Raw genomic sequence first — 21260 nt, 5'->3', positions numbered from 1 at the left:
TCGGACACGAAAAAAAAAAAAATTTAAGTGTCCGAAAACATAGAGTAATTACGGTAATATTTGTTTGTTTGTTGGGCTTTAAGCCCCCTTTTCACAGAGAGAGGTTCATATTCTTTTATCTTCATCTTGAACATCTGGGGCCTGATATGCCCTTTAATCTCAATTTTGAACAAGAGCACCACATAGCGGGTGCCATTTGAATAAATGAAAGATTGTCAGAAGAAGAGGTTGGTATTTTGGGTTGTTTTTTTTGGTCACAGTGACCTTGACCTTTGACCTACTGACCCAAAAATGGGTGTGGCATGTAGAACTCATCAAGGTGCAGCTACATATGAAGTTTTCTTTTATCTTCATCTTGAACATCTGGGGCCTGATATGCCCTTTAATCTCAATTTTGAACAAGAGCACCACATAGCGGGTGCCATTTGAATAAATGAAAGATTGTCAGAAGAAGAGGTTGGTATTTTGGGTTGTTTTTTTTGGTCACAGTGACCTTGACCTTTGACCTACTGACCCAAAAATTGGTGTGGCATGTAGAACTCATCAAGGTGCAGCTACATATGAAGTTTTAAAGTTGTAGGTGGAGGCACTTTGATTTTAGAGCCAATGTAAAGGTTTTAGCACTGCGCGGACGGCAGACGACACCACGAGCTGGCTATGACAACACCTCGAGTTTTCTCCGAAAATAGGCAAGCTAAAAACTGGTGCCCACATGTCATGTCTATTACCTTGACATCATGCATGTCCACTCCATACATTGCCAGCTTCTTGGCGTTCTCAAGGAAATGGGCCTCAGCCACTACTGCAGACTGGCCCCTGAAATCATCAACAACACTGAGCATTACTTGATTAACCAGACTGGCCCCTGAAATCATCCACAACACTGAGCATTACTTGATTAACCCATTACCAACCAGATGCGTACTTTGATGCATATGAAATCCCTTATTAAACCAAACTAAATTTAAGATCTTTCTTACTCAATTCAAGTTTACAAGTCTTCATTTCCAACCCTGAGCTAATGATGGGAAGCAAACAGCATAAACCTCAAGAAACTGCCAGTTAGTCACAGGCTGTTCAGCTTTTATGCTGGTTGATTAAAGCAATTAACACTTTGCTTCTGAGCAGAAAAGGAATAAGTTATCTTTAATTAAACATTCAGAGTATATAAGTACATAATTACATATACTAGTTCAAGGCTTCCACTTAGGTTTTCCATAACACTTAATATACATAGACACTACACTTCTGACTTCAAAAGTAATCAAAGACTCCTTATCTAAAAATATCAACCTGGGTGGCAAAATATTGGCTTACATGTACTTGTCCATTTAGAAGAAGCTATTTGCAACATATTGAGCCTATTCTGTCAAATACAGAAACTGTTCTGTAAACGCTCTGCCACAACAAAGACTATGTTACCAACGCTGTTGATCCAATATATAAAACTTAACATACAAAACCACACAACGGACAACACAGTAAAACTATCAAAACTCACTTGTGAGATTCATGCAGCTCATAGATTTTCTCCAGCAGTTCCTGATTTTGATTGGGCGCAAAATCGAAATCGTTCAAGTATCCGAGTCCTGGCCCGCAGTCTTTCAAGCTATAGTCTCCAATCATGGACTGGACAGTGTATGATCCCAACAGGGCGTATGTGGCAAATGAGCATGGCAACCTGCAACAGGTGGCATTGTCTCTCTTTGTACACTAGCACAAAAACATTACTTAAAGCGATGTTTTTTAAAACAGTTATCACTTCTTTATGAATGGCTCAAATATATTAGAACAATATAGCTACATGTACGATACAGGGGTTACATTTTGTATGTATGAATCAAGCAGAGCAAATGAGTAAGAAACTCATGTATAATTGATCAATTGACCGACTTTTGGACAAATATATCTTAAATGTTCACTTAACAGCACCTTTAAAAGCTGTTTGAAATTTAACTTACATACAACTTAGAGAATCCCTGTACATAATTAGTGAAAACTAGGCCAACAGTCTTGGTTATTATCTGTTGTTTTGACCTACCTCCCAAAGAAAAATGTTGACACCCACTCGAATTTAGTCTGAAATCCTCACTTAGGTATACAACTATAAGTTATGTAAAGAACTCAAGTTCAGATACATCTTTTGTGCTAATGAAAAACTGAGCCCAGGTAAGAGCTGCTGGCATCCGCTTACCTGCCGTTGAAGATGTCAACTCGAACTTGGAGGCACAGCTGGTATCGTGTGATGTCTTCTTTCAAGGACATAGGGTCTGGTGGGTAAAACTTCACTTGGAACTCGAAAACCCATGTTCCACCTGAAATTATAGGAACAGAACGCTCACATAAATCATATGGTCAAAGGTAATCCCTGAAAATAAAAAACACACAGAAAACCTTCCGGAAATGTTAGTGTGAATAAAAAAGCTTATATAACTCTAGGAGTAACAAGAGATGTGTTTGTCAGTAACCCAATTCCCCCTACTGCGCCGCAATATTGAAATAAAATTTCTATTTATCATTTGGCAGGTATAAAAATCATCTCCCTTTAAAGGTTATTACTTCCCTTGAATTTTGTCCAATCCAACTGGGGGGGAGGGTCTGACCATGTCAGACATCACTGACAACCAAGGCCTGTGGTTTAAAAGAGATCATAGCCAGAGTTGATCATGTATCTATGGACATTAGTCATCAAAGAAATTATAATTATATCATTTAAAAAAAAAAACTTTGAAAAATCAATCATTTGGTTAATAAATAATCAAAATAATAAATCTGTACAGTATATAACTGTTAAAAGAACTTCAATTCTTGGTAAGGAAATGTATAATATGAGATTTATAATAATATAAATTACTTCCCTTGAAAATAATTGTCTGTAACAAATCTCTATTTTTAGTAGCAAATAATTAAAAGCCACTACCGTGACTGCAGATTCCCCACTCAAAATGTGCAGCTCCATGAGATACACATGCATGCCAAATATATAAAGGGGCTATGTTCAATATTAAATAATTTTCTCCCTTTTTAAAGCTTATTACTTCCCTAAAATCTGTATTTTTTACCATAGACCGTAAAGGATGACATTGACCTTTTACCACAATGTGTTTGTCAGAAACACAATGCCGCCTACTGCGCCGCTTTGATTTATTTAACAAAAATATATACGTGGAAAGGTCAGATATTTAATTAACTATGTCCATTTAAAGCTTATTACTTCCCTTGACTTTGTTTTTTCGACCCTAGGCCTTAAAGGATGATGTAAACCTTGAAATTTTACGACTCAAAACGTGCAGCTCCATGAGATACACAGATGCCAAATATCAAGGTGCTATCTTCAATATTTAAAAAGTTTTGGCCAATGTTAAAGTTTTTTCGGACGGACAGACTGACATACTGACATACTGAATGACGGACAGTTCAACTGCTATATGCCACCCTACCGGGGGAATAAAAATTCTCACAGAACACACTCATCTTTAGAGGACATATATTTTCCGTAACGTAATATGTTGCCCATTTGAAGAGCATTATAAATGTTATCAACTGTAGACATAACGCCATTCAAGGATGAGTATTGACTAATATTGAACTCTTTTAGTTTTAAATGATGAATACATTAAAAGACATCTTTAAGAAATAAGATTGACTAGAAACATAACTTTTTTCTAAGACTTTCAAAAATCCTCACAGCAAAATGTTACAAAAGACATTTCTGTACAACAGTTGACAAATACTAGCAAAAAATGTATTTCTGGAACTTTTTGGCAAATACTGTGGCTCCAAAACAAAACAATTTCAAGCTGCACTGACATTAAGCAAATCACATAAAACAGTTTAACCTATTACCACACCACAAAAAAACCTTCACTGAAAATGTAGATGGATACTTTTTATCTGTACATTCCAAATAATGTTGTGTTTATTTGTTAAAGTATTTAACTCATTTTCCAGCCAGGAGTATTATATTGTAATTTTATATCCCTATGTTTATGTTAAATAGGTCCAATCCTATTTATAAAGTCTAAAGGATGTAATGATGAATGAAAAAAGACACATGCTGCTACACATTCTATATAGGTCAGGTTACATTCCATTGAATTTACAATAGCTGTTTCAACTTGTGTATCAGTGATACTGACCGTAAACAGTAAATGTAAATATTATAGAACAACAAGATGCTACATTCCATCAATACAAATGCCTAAGGGGAAGCCTGGACAATATTGATTTATTGGCCAATTTCAATAAAGTCCTATACTTCCCAAATTGAAGTGTGTGAATGTCAAGGTAAAATATGGTAAGGTGATGTGAATGTGCTTAGTGTTGAATGCAAGTATAAGAGCTTTTTAGTTAGTAGTATTGATGATAAGCAAACAGTCAATTTGGTTAAGTCAATAACTTTGACTTTCTTAAAGGGATCTTTTCACGGTTTGGTAAATTGACAAAATTGAAAAAAGTTGTTTCAGATTCGCAAATTTTCGGTTTAGTTATGATATTTGTTAGGAAACAGTATTGCTGAACATTTGCCATGGTCTAATATAGCCATTATATGCATCGTTTGACGCTTTAAAAACCAAAAAATTATAAAGCATTGCAACGCGAAACGATTGAATAATTTGGAGCGTTCTGTTGTTGTCGTTTAAATTTGTGAAACTTCCAAGATTGCTTAAACAACGTATAAAATACGCATCTTATGTATGCTTGGCAGGATAGCTCAGTTGGCTAATGCGTTTTTACTTCAGGATTCCGGTGGTCACTGGTTCCAGCCCTGCTGCGGGCTACTCTTTTTTCCCTTTTTTAAATTTTATTTTTGATTTTTTACTGGAGCTTTTAAAATCTTATGTTTACATTTATCAATATAAAGCATATAATAACAAACTTCTAAACATGCCAAAATCTGTGAAAAGGCCCCTTTAATAAGTCTGTTCAAAAGTAGGTCAAAGTCTAGGACAAACTAAGACCATGTGATGTGGGTGTGTTGATCGAGAGTGTTCATAGATAGCATCAGTGCAAGTATCAAAGCTTTGTAGGAAGGGTTATTGATGTATCATTTTGGATCACCAAAGAATTTTGACCGTCCAAACAATGCCAAAAGAAGGTGAAAATCAAGGTCAACATGAGGTCAGGTGATGTGGGTGGATGGATAGTATTAAAATAAATCAGCCATTTAAGTGCCCAATCTTTGTAGTAAGTATTATTGTTAAAAGACAAAAAGTCAATTTATGTTATCAACCTCACACAGACAGAAGAACAAACAAAGAAACAAACTGTCAAGCCAATGGCTATAATGCCTTGCGGTCTGTAGCTGCAAGGGTCATAAAAACAGGAGGATGCGTTAAAGTAATTAAACCTGTCAAAGTATAATCACATTCAATTGCAAAAATGTCAAAGCTATGTTGGTCCCCAAGTTAAAACGATTGTAGGACATAAGCCCCCCAGGACAAAACCCCCCCAATGAAAAAATGAACATTTGGACAATTGCCCCCCAGTAGTAATAACAGGTAGGATATAAGCCCCCCAGTTTTTATTTTGCATCTGGATATTTGGCCCCCAGTGCTTATTTTAGGAGTGGACATTTGCCCCCCAGTGCTAATATCATATGTTGTTTCCATTAGACTAGTATATCTCTGTATTTGGATTCAGTATTATTTCATATCTCATAAATATATAATCATAGAAACTTGGAATGTATAATCATAGAAACTTGGATCATTATAATTTGAAATAAAAAAGATCCAGAAACTCACTTTAATTGCCTAATCTTAGGTAAAACAAATATCTTAAAGAATTTGAATTGTTTTTTAATTAATCAATCAAAAGGATTATCAGCTTGTTGAAGGTGTTACATGTGGCTTTGATCATATACTTGTTAATGAAAATTAAAGGCTTCTGTATTTAATCAATCAAAAGGAATAAAAGGTGGTGATAATTGGACATGATTATCTGCTCAATCGAGTAATGTCGTTTAAAATTAGGCACTGGGGGGCAAAGGTCCACTTCTAAAATAAGCACTGGGGGGCAAATGTCCAGATGCAAAATAAGCACTGGGGGGCTTATATCCTACCTGTCATTTCTTCTGGGGGGCAATTGTCCAAATGTTCATTTTTTCATTGGGGGGGTTTTGTCCTGAGGGGCTTATGTCTGGATCCCAGTTAAAACAGGACTTCAAGTTGCAAGCAAACAAGCAATGAAAATGTTCAGCACCTATTTTCATATAATCTTTTTCTGATAATTTCAAACACTTACACGTTTTCAATCCTCATGCCAATTTATTTTGGTATTTGACAAGTATGTTATGCACAACTAAGTGTGCTGTGCACAATTAAGTACCTAGCCAATAGTCACAGTGTACATACATTGTTTGCCTGTCAAATCTGATAAGATCTTCATGGAATGTCTACCAATATTCAGATGTCAAAATGGCAATTGCTATTATTTTGTGCACAATGGCCGGATTATCTTTCTGTCAATATGTGCACTAAAACTGGACTTCTCATAAATCCCTTTAAACTTGGTGGTCTCCTTTTTCACCAAGATTATTAAAGTTTATAATGTCCATGTGAAAGCCTCCTGACTAAAACAATTAAAGTTTTGGGGAAAAGCTAACATTACACATTTAAACAATGGTGAAGCAAGTCAAATGGAAAAATGTACAAAATAAAGACATTATGAGAATGTAAAAGAATTGTAGAAACATTGATTGAAAATTAAAAGCTGCACATTAAGAACCATGCACTCAGCTGGTCATGAATCACCAATTCATCATCATCACTATTATGTTTATTACCTTATGATGGTTGGCTGCGGAGACAATTGTAGTAAATGGAGAAATATGATTGTCTCTTTATTTCGAGCGATCTGAGCTATCATGGAAGGATGAGGTAAAAGACAAGGTCAACTAAAACTTTCTCGCAAACATGACCATTATCCACACATGACTTTTACAGCTAATTTCACTTAGGAATGTGGGGATCAATAGAGATGTAAAATGTCCCTTGCTCATGTTAACTTAATTGTGATGAAAGATTTGGAGTTTTAATTTAATCACTATAGATATGTGCATTAAGTACACTTCACAACAAGAGCTGTCACCATAGGATGACATATGCCCCCTATATAAACGCTTTGATAGAAGTTATAGCATTTTTCGAAACCTAAACACAGATTTCGAAACCTAAACGCGGACCCTAAGTTCAAGGTCAAGGTCACAGGGGTCAAAATTTGTGTGTGTAAAGGCCTTGTCCATATAAACATGCATACCAAATATGAAGGTTATATCTCAAGGGACATAGAAGTTATGAGCATTTTTCGAAACCTAAACGCAGATTTCGAAATCTACACACAGAACCTAACTTCAAGGTAAAGGTCACAGGGGTAAAAGATTGTGTGCTTATGGAAAGGCCTTGTCCATATACACATGAATACCAAATATGAAGGTTATATCTCAAGGGACTTAGAAGTTATGAGCATTTTTCGAATCCTAAATGCAGATTTCGAAACCTCAACGCGGACCCTAAGTTCAAGGTCAAGGTCACAGGGGTAAAAAATTGTGTGCGTAAGGCAAGGCCTTGTCCATATAAAAATGCATACCAAATATGAAGGTTATATCTCAAGGGAAATAGAAGTTTTTTGCATTTTTTCGAAACACAGATTTCGAAACCTAAACGCGGACCCTAAAAGTTTAACGTCAAGGTCACAAGAGTTAAAAATTTTGTGCGTATGGAAAGGCTTTGTCCATATACACATGCATACCAAATATGAAGGTTATATCTCAAGGGACATAGAAGTTATGAGCATTTTTCAAAACCTAAACGCAGATTTCGAAACCTAAACGCGTACCCTAAGTTCAAGGTCACAGGGGTCAACATTTTTGTGCCTATGGAAAGGCCTTGTCCATATACACATGCATACCAAATATGAAGGTTATATCTCAAGGGACATAGAAGTTATGAGCATTTTTCGAAACCTAAACGCAGATTTTGAAACCTAAACGCTTACCCTTTTTCAAGGTCAAGGTCACAGCTAGGGGTAAAAAAAAAATTGCGTATGGAAAGGCCTCGTACATATACACATGCATACCAAATATAAAGGTTATATCTCAAGGGACATAGAAGTTATGAGCATTTTTCGAAACATAAATGCAGATTTTGAAACCTTAAAGCGGACCCTAAGTTCAAGGTTTAGGTCACAGGGGTGAAATTTTTTGTGCGTATGGAAATGCCTAGTCCGTAAACACATGCATACCAAATATGAAGGTTATATCTCAAGGGACATTGAAGTTATGAGCATTTTTCAAAACTTAAACGCAGATTTCGAAACCTAATAGCGGACCCTAAGGTCAAGGTCAGAGGGTTGAACATTTTTGTGCGAATGGAAAGGCCTTGTCCATATACACATGCATACCAATTATGAAGGTTATGGACATAGAAGTTATGAGCATGTTTCGAAACCTAAACGCTAAGTGTGACGGAAAGACAGACGGACGGACGGACAGATAGACAGACAGACAGACAGACAAACGGACGGACAGTCCGATTACTATATGCCCCTTTTCTTCAAAAGGGGGCATAAAAATTACATTTGATTTGCACAAACAGACAGACAGTGTGACAGCATTAAACAGGAGATATTTATAACAAGGGCTGTTTGTAAAACATGCATGCCCCCCATATGGGCTGTCCATTGTAGTGGCAGCCATTGTGCGAGTACGATTTTTGTCACTGTGACCTTGACCTTTGACCTAGGGACCTGAAAATCAATAGGGGTCATCTGCGAGTCACGATCAATGTACCTATGAAGTGTCATGATCCTAGGCAAAAGCGTTCTTGAGTTATCATCCGAAAATCATTTTACTATTTCGGGTCACCGTGACCTTGACCTTTGACCTTCTGACCTCAAAATCAATAGGGGTCATCTGCGAGTCATGATCAATCTACCTATGAAGTTTCATGATCCTAGGCGTATGCGTTCTTGAGTTATCATCTGAAAACCATTTTACTATTTCAGTTCACCGTGACCTTGACCTTTGACCTAGTGACCTCAAAAACAATAGGGGTCATCTGCAAGTCATGATCAATCTACCCATGAAGTTTCATGATCCTAGGCGTATGCGTTCTTGAGTTATCATCCGGAAACCATTTTACTATTTCGGGTCACCGTGACCTTGACCTTTGACCTAGTGACCTCAAAATTCATAGGGGTCATCTGCCAGTCATGATCAATCTACCCATGAAGTTTCATGATCCTAGGCGTATGCGATCTTGAGTTATCATCCGGAAACCATTTTACTATTTCGGGTCACCGTGACCTTGACATTTGACCTAGTGACCTCAAAATTGATAGGGGTCATCTGCGAGTCATGATCAATCTACCCATGAAGTTTCATGATCCTAGGCGTATGCGTTCTTGAGTTATCATCCGGAAACCATTTTACTATTTCGGGTCACCGTGACCTTGACCTTTGACCTAGTGACCTCAAAATCAATTGGGGTCATCTGCGAGTCATGATCAATCTACCCATGAAGTTTCATGATCCTAAGCGTATGCGTTCTTGAATTATCATCCGGAAACCATTTTACTATTTCGGGTCACCATGACCTTGACCTTTGACCTAGTGACCTCAAAATCAATAGGGGTCATCTGCGAGTCATGATCAATGTACCTATGAAGTTTCATAATCCTAGCCCCAAGCGTTCTTGAGTTATCATACGACAACCACCTGGTGGACGGACCGACCGACCGACCGACCTACCGACCGACCGACCGACCGACCGACATGAGCAAAGCAATATACCCCCTCTTCTTCGAAGGGGGGCATAATAAATAACCTACAGAAAAGTTTACATACGTACAAATAACATGGTTTACTTTACAAAATTAAAAATTTGAATTACTCTCTTTTTTCAAATGGCTTTTTTTAGGGGGGAGGGAGGGAGGAATATCAGCATTTTACGTGGGAAATGGTGCCAAATATCTGTCGAAAAAGGAAACAAATATGCAATTTGTACCTTCGACAGCCATAGACATCATTATCATTTGACCAGGACATAGATTACAGAACAATATCATTTGACCAGGATTACAGAACAAAGAAAACAGCAGTTAAAATAAGAACAATCACATCAGAAAAACTTCAACAGAGTGGCAAAACAATCCAAAAGGATTTGGTAAATGAATTACCAACAGCTTCTAATGAATGCTTATGACGATGGCTTCTTGACACACAACCAGCTGCTTCCAAAACAATCATCTTAACTGGTGTGTTCACCTCAGACAGTTAACTCATAACAATACTGCATAATACATCTAGGAAACACAAAAACCTCCAAACAAAATACTTGGGAATCATTTGGAACTTTCTAAATTGCTGAAATCTATAGTCTCTTAAGAAACATATTGGTGCTGTTTGATGCTTCAAGTAGATAAGAGTCAGAGTTTGCAATGAATTCATAGTGTCATTAAATTTTGGCTATCACACTTTCTATATCCATTTGCTAAAAATGCATTTTGCAAAAAAAATTCATAGACATGTCAAAGAAATCTTGCGCAATCTCGGCAAGAGTCTGCAAACATAGTATAAATGATGAAGTGTTTTGCTCAATCAAAAAATTATTGTAAGACATACATGTAAAACATGAATCCTGCCAATATGGTAGAATGAAACCAATGGCTTTTACATTTGATTGCTGGAAAGATATCATACGCTCATCAAACTAATATTAAACAGGAAAGGTACTAAGTCAACACAAGGTATATAAAGCTTGTTGACAAACAAAAGCAGAAAACTGGAAATTACAAACAAGGTAGTCTTCCATAAGCACGGCATTTAATCCTTGCAACTGAAATAATTATCAGTCCCACTCCTATCTGGTCTAAATCATCATATCTGGTCCGAGTCTATATTATATTAAATATTTCATGAGGCTTCTCTAATGCTTTTCAGTAGGCTTCTGGTTTTTGTCAAAATCAATAATGAACGAGCTGTCACCATAGGATGACTTATGCCCCCCTTTAAACGCTTGATAGAAGTTATGAGCTTTTTTTTAAACCTAAACGCAGATTTCGAAACCTAAACACGGACCCTAAGTTCAAGGTCAAGGGTCAAAATTTGTGTGCGTATGGAAAGGCCTTGTCCATATACACATGCATACCAAATATGAAGGTTATATCTCAAGGGACATAGAAGTAATGAGCATTTTTCGAATCCTAAATGCAGATTTCGAAACCTCAACGCGGACCCTAAGTTCAAGGTCAAGGTCACAGGGGTCAAAATTTGTGTGTGTAAAGGCCTTGTCCATATAAACATGCATACCAAATATGAAGGTTATATCTCAAGGGACATAGAAGTCATGAGCATTTTTCGAAACCTAAACACAGATTTCGAAACCTAAGCGGGGACCCTAAGTTCAACGTCAAGGTCACAGGGGTCAAAATTTGTAAGCGTATGGAAAGGCCTTGTCCATATACACATGCATACCAAATATGAAGGTTATATCTCAAGGGACATAGAAGTTATGAGCATTTTTCGAAACCTAAACGCAAAAGGTGACGAAAAGACGGATGGACGGACAGACGGACAGTCCGATCACTATATGCCCTCCTACCGGGGGCATAAAAAGGGAATCGTGTAACAAATATTTTGGTTAACTAAGGGCCCAAACATCCTTTTTTGGGAAGGGGCCTCAGCCTGTTTTTAGGAGAAAAAAAGTGTGAAAATAAGAAATTTGTATTTCATTTGGATAATGGAGTTGATACATGAAATAAATTATATTTGATAGCCACAAAGTTAGGAAGGTTAAATAATAGAAGAAAAGAAACAAAATAGGGAGTTTTAAATCTCAATATTTGCTTTTAATAATTCTATCTGATTTCATTTATCATATAACTGTAACTGATTTCATTCATCATATAACTGTAACTTAACCGTTATTTCTTAGTTCATACAATAATATTCCAAAAATATCCACATGACCGACAATATTTTAAGTCGTAATAGCCTTTTAATGTCATCTATTTATAGCTTTTGAATTCGACACATTCCGTCATTCGCTGATTGGTCATGAGTGACAAAATAACGTTATGATTCGCGAGGTAAGCACAACTAATTTGATCAATACGCATAACCCACTAGGAGAATAATACGGGAGGTAATGAAAGGCATTTTCAACCAATACAAATACCCCCACCCCTAGGAGACTTTACGGCTCTGGGTTTTTCCAGCCTAATAGAAGGCTCGACAAGTAAACAATTTTCACTTTTATACGAAGTTTAGATATTTTTTTTGGTGGGGATTTTTTCTAGTATTGGGGAAAATTTTGGTAAAACTAGGGAAACAAGAGGCCCATGAGGGCCTGAATCGCTCTACTGCTATAAACACTGTGCAAGTTTGGAAAGAATAAGATGAAAACTGTGTACTTAATCGCGCAAACAAGGAGAATTTTCTCAAATCCAAGGGGAGATTATTGTGTACTTATTTCTCCAATACTGCTTATATTCGATAGGGTTCAAGTCCTCATTGATATAAAGATACTGTGCAAATTAGGAAATGATTGGATGAAAACTGTGGAATTAATTGCGTAAACAAGCAGGATTTCAACATTTTCTCATATTCAAGGGGAAGTCATTCTGGACTTATTGCTTCAATATTGCTATTTTTAAACAAGGGCTGTTTGTAAAACAATTGCCCCATATGGGCTGTCAATTGTAGAGGCAGCATTGTGTGAATACATTTTTTGTCACTGTGACCTTGACCTTTGACCTAGTGACCTGAAAATCAATAGAGGTCATCTGCCAGTCATGATCAATGTACCTATAAAGTTTCATGATCCTAGGCGTAAGCATTCTTGAGTTATCATCCGGGAACCATTTTACTGTTTTGAGCCACTGTGACCTTGACCTTTGACCTGAAAATTAATAGGGGTCATATGCCAGTCATGATCAATGTACCTATGAAGTTTCATGATCCTAGGCTTAAGCATTCTTGAGTTATCATCTGGAAACCATATTACTATTTCGAGTCACTGTGACCTTTACCTTTGACCCAGTAACCTGAAAATCAATAGGGTTCGAGTCCTCATTAATGAACAAGTTTGAAAAGAATCGAATGAAAACTGTGGACTTTATCGGATAAACAAGAAAAAGTAACCATTTTACTATTTAGAGTCACTGTGACCTTGACCTTTGACCTAGTGACCTGAAAATCAATAGGGGTCATCAGCCAGTCATGATCAATGTACCTATGAAGTTTCATGATCCTAGGCCTAAGCATTCTAGAGTTAACATATGGAAACCATTTTACTATTTCGAGTCACTGTGACCTTAACCTTTGACCCAGTGACCTGAAAATCAATAGGCTTTGAGTCCTCATTAATATAAAGACACTGAACAAGTTTGAAAACAATCGGATGAAAACTGCGGACTTCTTCGGATAAACAAGAAAAAGTAACCATTTAACTATTTCAAGTCACTGTGACCTTGACCTTTGACCTAGTGACCTGAAAATCAATAGGGGTCATCAGCCAGTCATGATCAATGTACCTATGAAGTTTCATGATCCTAGGCCTAAGCATTCTTGAGTTAACATGTGGAAACTATTTTACTATTTAGAGTCACTGTGACCGTGACCTTTGACCCAGTGACCTGAAAATCGATAGGATTCGAGTTCTCATTAATATAAAGACACTGAACAAGTTTGAAAAGAATCGGATGAAAACTGTGGACTTTATTGGATAAACAAGAAAAAAGTAACCATTTTACTATTTGGAGTCACTGTGACCTTGACCTTTGACCTTGTGACCTGAAAATGAAAATGGGTCATAAGCCAGTCATGATCAATGTACCAATGAAGTTTCATGATCCTAGGCCTCAGCATTCTTGAGTTATCATCCGGAACCCATTTTACTATTTCGAGTCACTGTGACCTTGACCTTTGACCCAGTGACCTAAAAGTCAATAGGGTTCGAGTCCTCATTAATATAAAGACACTGACAAAGTTTGAAAAGAATCAGATGAAAACTGTGGACTTTATCGGATAAACAAGAAAAGTCCAACGCACAAACACACACACACACACACAGACAGACAGACAGACAGACAGACAGACAGACAGACAGACAGACAGACAGACAGACAGACAGACAGACAGACAGACACCATGCCATCCCATAAGCTTTTCTGCCTTTGGCAGAAGAGCTAAAAAGTGGTTACTTCAGGGAAGCGGTCGATATTCGGCTTCTTCAAAGAAAGGTTTTTTGGCCCTGAAACTGTTGATGATAATTAAAGATGCATCAAGAAAAGTCATAATATTGCATCTTCATCTCTAATATTTGGCTATCTGACATTCAAATGAAATGTTATTTTTTAAGCAAATGTTCAATGATAAAAAATTGTTTGCATAAACTTATGCATTGAACCAGAAAAAGCACCATTTTGATGATTGAGCTCAAGCAGATTTTACCCTTTACCACTTAGATACATATACTTTCACCCATTTGTAGTCCCTTAGAAAGCTATATTTAATTAAAGACCTTTCTAACTAGATTCAAGTTTTTAAGGCTTAATCTCCTGACCTTAGATACTGATGAGCATCAAACAGCTTTAAACCTAAACAGACTGAGATTTACTTGCATGCTGTTCTGGTTTTATGCTGTTTGCACATAACCATTTTCACTTTACTTCTAAGTGGGAACAGGTTAAACCACCTTATCCAGACCAGAACCAATGTATTTAGATCTGTCCACCGTTTTCTACTTGACTTGGTAAGAAGAATTTACCTTCAACCATGAATATGATTACAAGGAGATTGACCTAGCTAAGGACACACTTTCTGAATTCTGAACATTTGATATGGATAAAGTAGCAAATGAGATAAAACCTTATTATTATACAGGAAAATGCTGGTTCATTTGTTTTCATTTGAAAATACATTTGTTTTGCTTCAGGCGCTTACTTTTCTCTATATCTATTGACAGTCAGGTATGAAACTGTTGTAAACCAGATGAACAATTTTAGCAAGTATTATAAATTAAACATGTGTAATAGCAGCTTAATATATAATTGTATAAAAGTCATATTAATTGATTTATATTAATGCTATCACACACTCCAGCAACACACATTGTTATAACTGATTGAAAACAGCACACAAACAGGCAAAATAGATGGATGTCTCAAGGCATCGGAAGATGCTGAAAGCATAAAAACGGGCAACTTGACACAGAAAGCATTTAAAAAAAATAAAAAACCTTTAATCGAGACTTCATAATAAACTTAATTTAACCATTGTGCACGTTCACAAGGTGTCACATGTCAATGACTCACAATTTAGCCTTGAGATAGAGCAAATAACTTGTGGCTTTCTATCACATCTTGCATGGTGCAGGCAAATATTTGAAAGGCATGATTTACAAGGACCAATATTTGCGGTGCCTTCAATATACTGCATGTCTAATGCCTTGCCCAAATATTCAATATACCTCAAACAAAGAGCAAGTAAATTAGCACATACCAATATATTAGTATCAACATATCTGATGCATTAACATATTACATAATTATGTAGAAAAGCTATATTATAGCTAAGGGTCAAACCGTGATAATTCTGTCAAAAAGCTGCGCCAAGCACTGTAGTACATCTCTAAATAATTATGACAAAAGTTAGGAATCCCTGTCTTCCTTGAAGTGTATTATTGATGGCATAAAACTAATTTCACTGTTCTTCCATTATGTACGAAACATGGTCATCCTGAAATCAGGTACATTATTTGGACAGCGTATGACACTGTACACCAGCATGCTCTTCCATGCCCCCTACATGTATGCCTAAAACATGATTAAAAATAATTGCCAATATGAAACTTGAATAATTAATAATTTATCACAATCACAATTCAGAATATCATCTTAACCCTTTGCATGCTGGGAAATTTGTCGTCTGCTTAAATGTCGTCTGCTGAATTTCTAAAATTAGCATTTTCTTCGATTTTTTTCAAAGAATACTATCAGAATAGCAAACAGTTTGGATCCAGATGAGACGCCACGTTCTGTGGCGTCTCATCTGGATCCAAACTGTTTGCAAAGGCCTTCAAAATCCAGTTCAAGCGCTGAAAGGGTTAATAATTTATCACAATAACAATTCAGAATATCATCTTAATGTGTTTAAAGGGATGTACCAACACATTTCAATAACTTTAAAGTGTTACATCAAAATAACATTTCAATATAAGTTACAATAGTTTAGCACTATATAAACCCTTGATTAATAATCATCCACACCATTAATCTAGCATATCCAACCAAAGACAATCTGGAAGAAGACATAAATCCTTAATCAAGAAGGCTACATGAAACCAACTTGCGGGCTTAATCTTGTTATGAATTCCACTTCAGGAAATATTTTTAGGTAAAGAGCAGTGTACCAGTAATAGAAGAGAAAGTCAGAAAAAACTGGAGGAACATAGCAAAAACACCACATTTACAGTTGCTATGTGGAAAAGCAACAACTGTGTGACATTTATACCATCAGAAGGTGACACATAACTACAAAAAAATGTAACATAACCCTTAGCTTGAAAGGCCAACTTGACACTTATAGCAAAACACAGCATTTGATTTGTAATCAAATTACAACACAAAGCCAGATGTTTGGAATATATGTGCTTTAATTTAACCTATTTACGCCTAGTGTCTAGAAAAAAGGCCTTGGCAAGCAGCGTAGACCCAGATGAGACACCGCATGATGCGGCGTCTCATCAGAGTCTGTGCTGTTTGCTTAAAGGAATTTCTGTAAGAAGTATTCTAAATATAGAAATAAATATACTAGACATCCCTAATTTTGGAAATAAATTGATCCAATTTAGAAGGATGGGAGAGTCCACTAGGCTTAAATGGGTTAATATGGAGTTTCTCTGGATGTTATTTTTAGGTGACAATACAAGTTTTCTCAATTTATTCATAAGATATTATACTGTTCTGTAATTACTGACTCGTTATTTTTTTTTTTTGAATATGTGAGTGCTTTTGTCCAGGAGCAAATTTTGGCCCCAACTTTGACCATAAAAATACAACAGCTGTTCTTCTATAGAACTCTAGTAAATAAAAAGTTAGGCCTGTTAATAACCATGCTATTATCAAATGCACAACGGTGTAAGCTTATATATAATGTCAGACTGGAAACGAATCATCTTACATATGTGTTTTTGATTTTTTTCTGTTTCAATAGTCTCTTATAAATATAAAACCAATGTTAGCTGAGAGTCAATCCTGATTGCCAGTGCTGAATGCACAACTGCAGTGACACAACTTTATCACATGCATTCATCCCAATTTGCCCAAGACTGAGTCCAGTGTTTTTTTCGGCGTAAGCTGTATTAAGCCAGCTTTTCACCTTAGCCTGACCTTTGTAAGTGTCCAATAAAATTCCAATAAAATTTCCCGCGGCTAGGTACGAATGAATACACTTCATTTATTCCATTGGCTGATTTGAGTATACCACCAGAACATTGGAAACATATCCGCGTCTTTGTAACACTGTTTTACTGTATGAAACAATTTTATCTCGAATGAAAAGGCTTAATAGATAGAACAGTTTTACACTCAATTCTCGACATCAATACAGTTTGTGCGTACACCTTTTATTTTCAGAGTATTACCAGCGCAAGAGCGTTTATACTTAAAAGGCTATGTTCTCATATTTAGTACTTACTTCCTTATTCCTGTCAACATGTTAACATGTAAAAGTATAAAGAGCAATGGAAGCGAGGCCTCACTTTAAAGCATTGCATTTCAACCCGCGAGGTAAATCGGGTCAATTCGCGGACATTCAGAGTTTATATACAGGTCATCACCGGAGTTGGCGGCCAGTAAAATAATCGTTATATAATAAAGACGCTATCCGTGAACTAGGTGACCTGGAATTTTCTTTAGACCAGAAATATGTTAAATGAAGATATTCAGCAATATAATTATGGTATGTAAATAATAGATTCTTAATGTGTTTTCAACAATACAATGATAAATATTATTGTTGATAAATTTAACAATAATTATTCGTCCATATTGCCTAATGTACTAAAGTGATATTATGAGCATGTAACAGTTTATAGGTGTCTATCGCAACCGTTGATTATTTTTGATGTTTCTACTTCATATACACTTATATTAATTAATGCAGCATCATCATACTAAAACAATATACCAGAAAGAGAAAAATAATGCATTTGAATATCAACCGTACTTTCGTTTGACAACTGATCATGCGTTTACGAGTTGAACCTAAATTTAGTTTTAGTGCAGATTTGTTCATACGACACAAAGACACGAAATTGTTTTACGGATCATTTCAGCTTACAGGACTGGGTGGGTCACGTAAGAATATCGAATATAAAATATATTTTTATAAACAACTGGTAGCAAGGTGAGTTGCAGATAATTAATCAGTAACCACATTTTAACTAACTATTTTGACCTGTTAATTCTTTTCAGCTCAATTCAACAGTGCAAAATGCCCATTATATTACTTTAAGCATTAGCACGATGATAATTGATACTGTTAATAATCGAATCAAATAGCAATGCCCGACAAACCACTAAAACAGGTTTGTTCGAAGAACGCGCCTATAAATACGGATACTTCTCGTGTGGCCGGTTGACTCATATGTTTAAATTTCACTTCCATTCTTCTTTTGGTTTTCTGTTTTGTATCTATAGGTTTATGACCAGCAATATGTTATAATGTAAAATAAGCCGCGAAAACTCCCCGTAACATCCCGTACTGCGTGTGATGCAGCTAAGAACTGCACAGAAAAAGACATTCGCTATACTTGATCTCATTCATTAAACTATTTACGCCGTATATCTTTTTTAAAGATATTTCTTGTTTCACTTAAAGGGGAATGGTGGCGGGGCCCGTCCAAAGGGGAAAAAATGCGTCGTTTTTAAGGAAAAGGGGAAAATTAAAAATTCACTCTTTTATATGTAATGATATTTATTATATGAATACACATGTTTGTATGAATATAATATTCACAGCAGAATGTCTCTGTCCTTTTTCTGAAATATATATCAATGATTTTTTCAACATTAGTTTCAGACAGTTCAGCCTTCATGCACAGTCTCAGTTTTCTTAGCCATTTTTAGTCTAATTGAGTTTTTTAAAACGATTAAATGGCAAATTTGAGCATTTTTTATCAATAAAATGGACCAAATTGGAATGTTTTTATCAACAAATATTGACACAATATAGATACATCAGGCCTTTTCCTGGCCATTTTGGGAGAAAAATGCAATTCATGTGAAAAGTCCACCGATTTGGGAAAATCTAATCTAATTTAATATAACACTTTATAATAATTAAAAATCATATAAATTATAGTTGTTTACTTTGTTAGTTATTTATGAAATAAATTTGAGATATATTTATCATGATTATGAAACAGTTAAAAAAAGAATTTTTTTTTTTTTTTTTTTAAATATCTGGAGGGGAGTTTTTTACAAAATGGGGGAAAAATATACTCTTTTTTGAGGGAAATGGGGCCGAATATTGGCCCCGAAATTGCCATAAAAAAAACACTGGAGTCGATCATCCTGAATGTCTTTTTCACTATAATTTGTATATTCTCAAAAGCATACATTCATACATATATATGTAATATCATTATTTAAAGCCTAGCTTTAACCCTCCTATCGATCATACACATGTACCATTACATTCACACTTGAATAAGCAGTAAACATGCCCTCCCCAGTTAAGGTATTTACAATTTAGTATCATGTAGCCTTTAATATATAAACACATATTCATCACACAAACTGGTCGGATGCGTATTCAAGTAAAATTGATGACTGTACATAAATTTAGCCGCTAACTGTGAATAATTTGTAAGGAAATAGGCAGCAGGCAGACTAATGATGGCAATACAAACACTTCAGAAACAAGATTTTGTACACAAGTTCATCGTCGGATACCCACGACTAATTCATTCCGTTACTCTCCAGCATTAGCCGTGGGACAATATAAGCAATACACGCCGTTTTGACCTTTACTGTAACCTTTCAGTAGACCAACGAAATCGCAGTTTACAAAAAGAATTTCGCTTTGGAGATGTCAATGCTTCGCCTGGATAGTTGCGATTTGATACACCAAGCTTTTCCATCCACCTGTCCGAGTGCTTAAAAAGACATCGCGCCCATGTAAGAGACTAGAGATACTTTACTCTGATAGTCGTTTAAATGCTCAATTTTAAAGTATATGCATGCACGACGAAATTCCATTTCTACGGACGACGCAATTTTGACAACAAACCCGAAGTCTCTTTAGTACGAGTTGTATCATTGGTAAAAAATGTCCTCATCAAACCGTGAGGGATCCACATACATAATTTGAACAAACTTGGTAGAGGACAATAAGATGTCACTACATACCAAATTTGGTAGCCCTACGCCATACAGTTATGGACAAAAATATTTTTAAAGTTTGCACAAATAGGCCTTATATTAGCAAATTTTCAATGTTTTGACCCCCCCCCCCCCCCTGGGGAAGGGTAAAATTTAACCCCAGGGCTTACTTTGAACAAACTTAGTAGAGGACTATAACATGTCACTACATACCAAATTTGGTAGCCCTAGGCCTTATGGTTACGGACAAGAAGATTTTTTAAGTTTGCACAAAATAGGCATTTCATCATATCGATAAAAATAACATACAAAATAACATACAAACGTTTGTTTTCAAATACATAATGAGTATTAAAATAAATATTGCGTCAGTAGTGGATCGTCCTTTTCGAAATTCCGAATTGGGCGTCCAAAATGATATTATGTTTTGTACAAATATTTTCAACACATTTATTTAAAACAGTAGTGAATAATTTTGACAAACAGCTTACTAACGTAATTCCTCTATAATTATTAACAACTGATTTTGAACCTTTTTCATGAAGGGGGATAATAATACCTTCCGTCCACTGTTCCGGAAAATATCCGGAATTTAGTATACTGTTTAATAAATCACATAAATGAGATGACAGGATGTCAATAGATTCTATAAAATATTCATTTAAAATGTTGTCACTTCCATAAGATTTGAATGGTTTAAGTGATTTTACAGCAGTTGTTATTTAGCCTCCTATAACACAAGACCTTCTAAGAGCCAAGCAAGTAAACCAAGGGCCTTGGGCCTAGTAATAAACACCTTTGACAGAGGTAGTTATCCAAAGATCTGCCTATAATTATCATTTAAACTGATATGACCCCTGTCACCATCT

The 21260-nt window shown here is 35.9% G+C and overlaps 1 protein-coding gene across 8 annotated transcripts in view; it reads right to left on the bottom strand.

Annotated features, from left to right (window-relative positions):
* Positions 1–21260, bottom strand: part of LOC127842047 (band 4.1-like protein 3) — an 86600-nt gene that overhangs the window by 37806 nt on the left and 27534 nt on the right. For all 8 annotated transcript variants that reach the window (XM_052371369.1, XM_052371368.1, XM_052371367.1 and 5 more), the window contains exons 5-7: positions 2195–2315; positions 1502–1681; positions 729–816 (exon numbers count right to left, since the gene is read on the bottom strand). In XM_052371369.1, coding sequence (XP_052227329.1) covers positions 729–816; positions 1502–1681; positions 2195–2315 — 389 coding nt within the window. The remainder of the gene's footprint in view (positions 1–728; positions 817–1501; positions 1682–2194; positions 2316–21260) is intronic.

This window comes from Dreissena polymorpha, chromosome 8, assembly GCF_020536995.1.
Source record: "Dreissena polymorpha isolate Duluth1 chromosome 8, UMN_Dpol_1.0, whole genome shotgun sequence".
NCBI classification, from domain to species: Eukaryota; Metazoa; Mollusca; class Bivalvia; order Myida; family Dreissenidae; genus Dreissena; species Dreissena polymorpha.
Note: the sequence above shows the minus strand (reverse complement) of the source record. Positions and strands in the feature narration are given on the sequence as shown.